General features: G+C 34.1%; 1 protein-coding gene across 4 annotated transcripts in view; it reads left to right on the plus strand.

Moving 5' to 3' along the window:
- Window positions 1-5,000, plus strand: part of Drat (Death resistor Adh domain containing target) — a 437,794-nt gene that overhangs the window by 419,525 nt on the left and 13,269 nt on the right. For all 4 annotated transcript variants that reach the window (XM_070121818.1, XM_070121816.1, XM_070121817.1 and 1 more), the window contains one exon: window positions 4,985-5,000. This exon is cut by the window's right edge and continues 126 nt beyond it. Coding sequence is in view for 2 of the 4 variants with exons in the window: in XM_070121816.1 (XP_069977917.1) it covers window positions 4,985-5,000 (16 nt within the window). In the remaining 2 variants the exon portion in view is untranslated. The remainder of the gene's footprint in view (window positions 1-4,984) is intronic.

Raw genomic sequence — 5,000 nt, forward strand, 5'->3', positions numbered from 1 at the left:
TCGGTTGTTTACGTATATGGGTTGTTTACAACTTCTTCCTTCGGTACGTGAATGTAATGTACACCCAGTATAAAACAAGTAATATAATCGTGATGTAACTCAAACGTGAATAATATATAACTTTCGCCGTTCCTCTCGCCTACGGTCCAGGACGACTCCGAGGATGCAAAAGTTGAAGGACAAGGTTAAGATCTGCTATTCAGGTGGAGGGTAACCTGAGCTGACTCGAGGCCAAGACCAGCGGACGTGGAAACCCTTTCTCTCGAGTTGGGAGAAGGAGACTTTGCATGCTGCGGTTTTTATGTCCAAAAGATATATATATTTTTAGGTCTTTCACTACTTTTTTTTATGTGTTTGTGTATCAGGATGGTTCTAAATGTGTTGTTTTACGCATACACACATATATGTGTGTGTGTATGAATATGTATATATATAGATATTTATTTATATGTAGGTATATGGTTATTCGTACACACACACACACACACACACACACACACACACACACACACACACACACACACACACACACACACACATATATATATATATATATATATATATATATATATATATATATAATATATACGTGTGTGTATATGTGTGTGTGTGTGTGTGTGTATTTCATATGCACATATATATCATGTACACATACACATATTTTTTATTTATTATTATTGTTTGATAGATATATATGTGTGTGTGTATTTGTATGTGTGTGTATGTATATATTTGTATGTGTGTATATATATACATATATACATATATATATATATATATATATATATATATATATATACACATACATATATACATATAGACACATTCTTACTTACCTGCATGTGTGTGTGTGTGGGTACGTGTGTGCCTGCGCGTGCCACCAGTGTGTGAATAATATTGAAATGACCTATACAATAAGAAAATTTAATGACAAAGAAAAAACAAGCCTGTCCTCCCGCCACTCAATAAATTGCACACAAATGCTCTCACTCGAGGTCATAGAGTAGAACCCACACAACTCGCCTAACCTGTGCCGAGTGAGCGTGCGTATATCCGTTTCGCAAGAAAGACAAGAGTGAGAGTTGTAAGAGCAATACGTGATGGTGCAGCCGGTTAGTTAAGGGTCTTGCGGTTTATTTATTTTTTCTATATTCTCAGGAAGTTTTGCATGGTACAATCGTTTGGTTCAGGGTCTACTCTCAGGAAGTTTTGCATAGTACAACCGTTTAGTTCAGGGTCTACTCACAGGAAGTTTTGCATAGTACAACCGTTTAGTTCAGGGTCTACTCACAGGAAGTTTTGCATAGTACAACCGTTTAGTTCAGGGTCTACTCACAGGAAGTTTTGCATAGTACAACCGTTTAGTTCAGGGTCTACTCACAGGAAGTTTTGCATAGTACAACCGTTTAATTCAGGGTCTACTTTCAGGAAGTTTTGCATGGTACAACCGTTTAGTTCAGGGTCAACTCTCAGGAAGTTTTGCAAAGTACAACCGTTTAGTTCAGGGTCTACTCTCAGGAAGTTTTGCAATCGCTCTAGGAAGTTAGATACAATGTTTGAAATGAACTAGATCTAGTATTCATATTTTTTGTCTTTTGAATGTCTTGTTGTATTTCAAATTCTATTCATCTTCATCTTTTTATCTCCTTTTGTCTATCTAAACCTCTGTCTGTTTATCTATGAGTCGGTCTATCTATTAATCTATATCCATCCTTCCCTGACTCAACCTATGAAAAAAAAATCGTATGAGGACTAATACTTAAACGGACAAATGCGATACACACTATATAATGTAGTTTTAAAATAAACACTTTAATCAGCTCTTGTTTGTCAAGGAAAACTACAACTCCGAAACAAATGCGCATCTATGAGTACAATACACGAGTGGATCATCGTAAAGCCTTTCAAGTGGTGGTAATCCCAAGGTAGCATTCTATCCCTGCCACGCAATTGAAATGGCGGTCAGAAGTAACATGAAAGGTTTTTGATGTTCGCTAAGCTTCTGAGGACGCAGCCTTCGATTTTTTTTATTTTTTTTTATTCTTACTATGCTTGGTTTCTACAATAAATATATTCGTGGTTACTGAACACATGAAGTTTACAAAGACTTGTGTTTATTATATCTTGGTCTTTTTCTAAGTGGAACGTAGATGATTATTTTCCGTGATTTGGCCATCAGCAGCCCCTCAAAGTGTCTGTCTCTCTCTATACATATAGATGGATACAACTCTCTCTCTCTCTTTCTTTTATATATATATATATATATATATATATATATATATATATATATATATATATATATATATATATATATATATATATATATATATATATATATTGTGTGTGTGTGTATCGCTCATATGGCAAGCTCAAAGGGAAAAAAATATCGTGGAAAGATCAAATATAATATCAGTTTGTATTTTTCACTGATATCGGCTGTATATCTATCAAATAACTTTTTTTTTTATCTTCCCGTTGAGATATCACAAAACACGAGTATAAGTTGGCGAATGGCAACGATGTTAATTCAAATTTAAATGCCAGTTAGCGTTATTTTGTTCTCAAACGATCAAATTCCATCGTCTGTAGCATTTCAACTCTCATCATTTCATATTTCCACTATGAAGTGACGTAGAGATTCTCTGAGGTTCATTTTAAGAGCACACACAAATATTTATAGTTTATCGTAGTGATGAAAGTCGTTACAGAGATTCCCACCTGTCTGGGATAATGTAGTCAGTTAAAGGACCAAGAAGAAAAAAAAAATGAAGATAACCTCCAGTTTGAGAGATTATCTTATCGAAATGTTTAGGAAATAGAAAATAGACCTTGCTGATGACTCATGAACTCTAATGGCTATGTTTATGAATTCTATGCATTGCTAATGACTCATGAACTCTAATGGATATGTTTATGAATTCTATGCATTGTGTGCCAATCTGTTTGTCTAATATCTGTTATCTATGTAATTACGCAAATATTCTGTTTCATCTTTTTGACCTCGTTTTGTATACCTGTTTTTGGTTAGTCTCTCTCTCTCTCTCTCTCTCTCTCTCTCTCTCTCTCTCTCTCTCTCTCTCTCTCTCTCTCTCTCTCTCTCTCTCTCTCTCTCTCTCTTATTCCATATCTCTACCCCTTCCTTCTCTCTTCCTCCCACTCTCCTCTCCCTTACCCTTGTCCAATATCCATCTTTTTTTATCAATTCATGTTTGTATCATTCTCAACGTCCAGGTATCTTTTCTAACATCAATTAATTCATCAAAGCCTTTCCTGATATTTATTATACTGCTTTAAAGCAATATAATAAGAAATTAAAAAAAAAAAAATAAAGAAAGAAAACGCGACCGAATTAAGAAAAAGACAGCAATAAAGAGTTGTTAACCTGAAATGCCGGTCTCAGGTCACCCAGCTTAAGCATAATGTTCATGCTGCACAATTCTTTCCCAGGAAAAGAGAGAAAATAAGCAAGTGCTTACTCACTTGGCTGCACTCGTGAGACACCTTCCTGGCCGGTAGCACCTTCGTGAAACTTACAAACAAACCGCTGTACTTGTGTTTCTGTGGGGAAGGCTAGATCAGTAGCAACTCGAGGAGGTGTCATGGAGTCGCACAGGGTTATTTCGATGATTGTTCAGTGAAAATGTAACCATTTAAGTCATTATTGTCCATCTTTTTTTGAAAATTGAAAATACCAAAATGATTGACCATATTCACGAAGCATCCATAACTTTTGTGACGTCATCAAAATGTTTTTTTTTTCCAAAAATAGAATCACACGCCATGACACCTCTTCGAGTTGCTATTGATCTAGCCTTCCCCGTATTTCTGTTCCATAGTAACCATTTCGGAGCTTCGAACCACAGTCAATCAACACATGAAGAACTTTGATACAGATTTTTTTGTTATTAGCAGAAGAAAATTCACGAGCAATGATTGTCTCATTGGCTACAGTTAACCTTGATTCGGTTTATGATGACCTTTTGACCCGCTGATCCCCGTTATTATCCAATGGGCTTAAAGCGCCCTTTGAATTCCACGCCGGTGCCTGCGCATTTGCTTGTTTCTGCTCTATGTTCATGTTAGTAGTTTTCTATTTATTTTTACTTACAGAGATTAAAACAATTCAGCGTTCTTTTTTTTTTCTTTTATGCTCTCTCTATATCCCTCTCTCTCTCTCTCTCTCTCTCTCTCTCTCTCTCTCTCTCTCTCTATATATATATATATATATATATATATATATATATATATATATATATATATATATATAATATGTAGAAAAATGGGTGTGTGTATTTATTTATATAGACAGATGGATAGATAGATATATGCATATATATATGTGTGTGTGTGTATTTATTTATATAGACAGATGGATAGATAGATATATGGATATATATATATATATATATATATATATATATATATATATATTTACACATACATACTTACCTGTGTATGTAGGTATTTAATCTCCATAAAATTTATAAATAGCAAACTTAAATCACAGAATTATTACTTATATGAAAAATAACCTCCAGTGAAAATCTGGAGAGCCAAAAGTTTAGAAAACAAGCATTACCAAAGGAACAAGTGAACGAAACTTTTGTTATGAAATCTCAGTTTTCAGTGAAGGAATTATTCAAATTCAGTCTCGTGTCTGGCAATCTGCATTTTAGTTTAAACGACAAACGTCAGTGAATTTCTCTCCGAGTTTTTAATCTACACTTAGGCATCTCATCCTCAGCTGTTCAGGTGTACAGATTTTTTTTTCGAAATTTAACAAACCTTCACTTCGTCAGCTGTTCAAGATGTAAAGATTTTTTTTTTTTTCGAAATTTAACAAACTGTCAATGCAGAACATTTAATATATATATATATATATATATTTTTTTTTTTACCGTATTATCATTATTACTATTATTATTTATTGATTTTTGTTATTATTATTTTTTTGGAATGTACTAAACTAAACTTCATCTTCCAGGGCAAGTGGTGGCAAC

Source organism: Penaeus vannamei, chromosome 5, assembly GCF_042767895.1.
Source record: "Penaeus vannamei isolate JL-2024 chromosome 5, ASM4276789v1, whole genome shotgun sequence".
NCBI classification, from domain to species: Eukaryota; Metazoa; Arthropoda; class Malacostraca; order Decapoda; family Penaeidae; genus Penaeus; species Penaeus vannamei.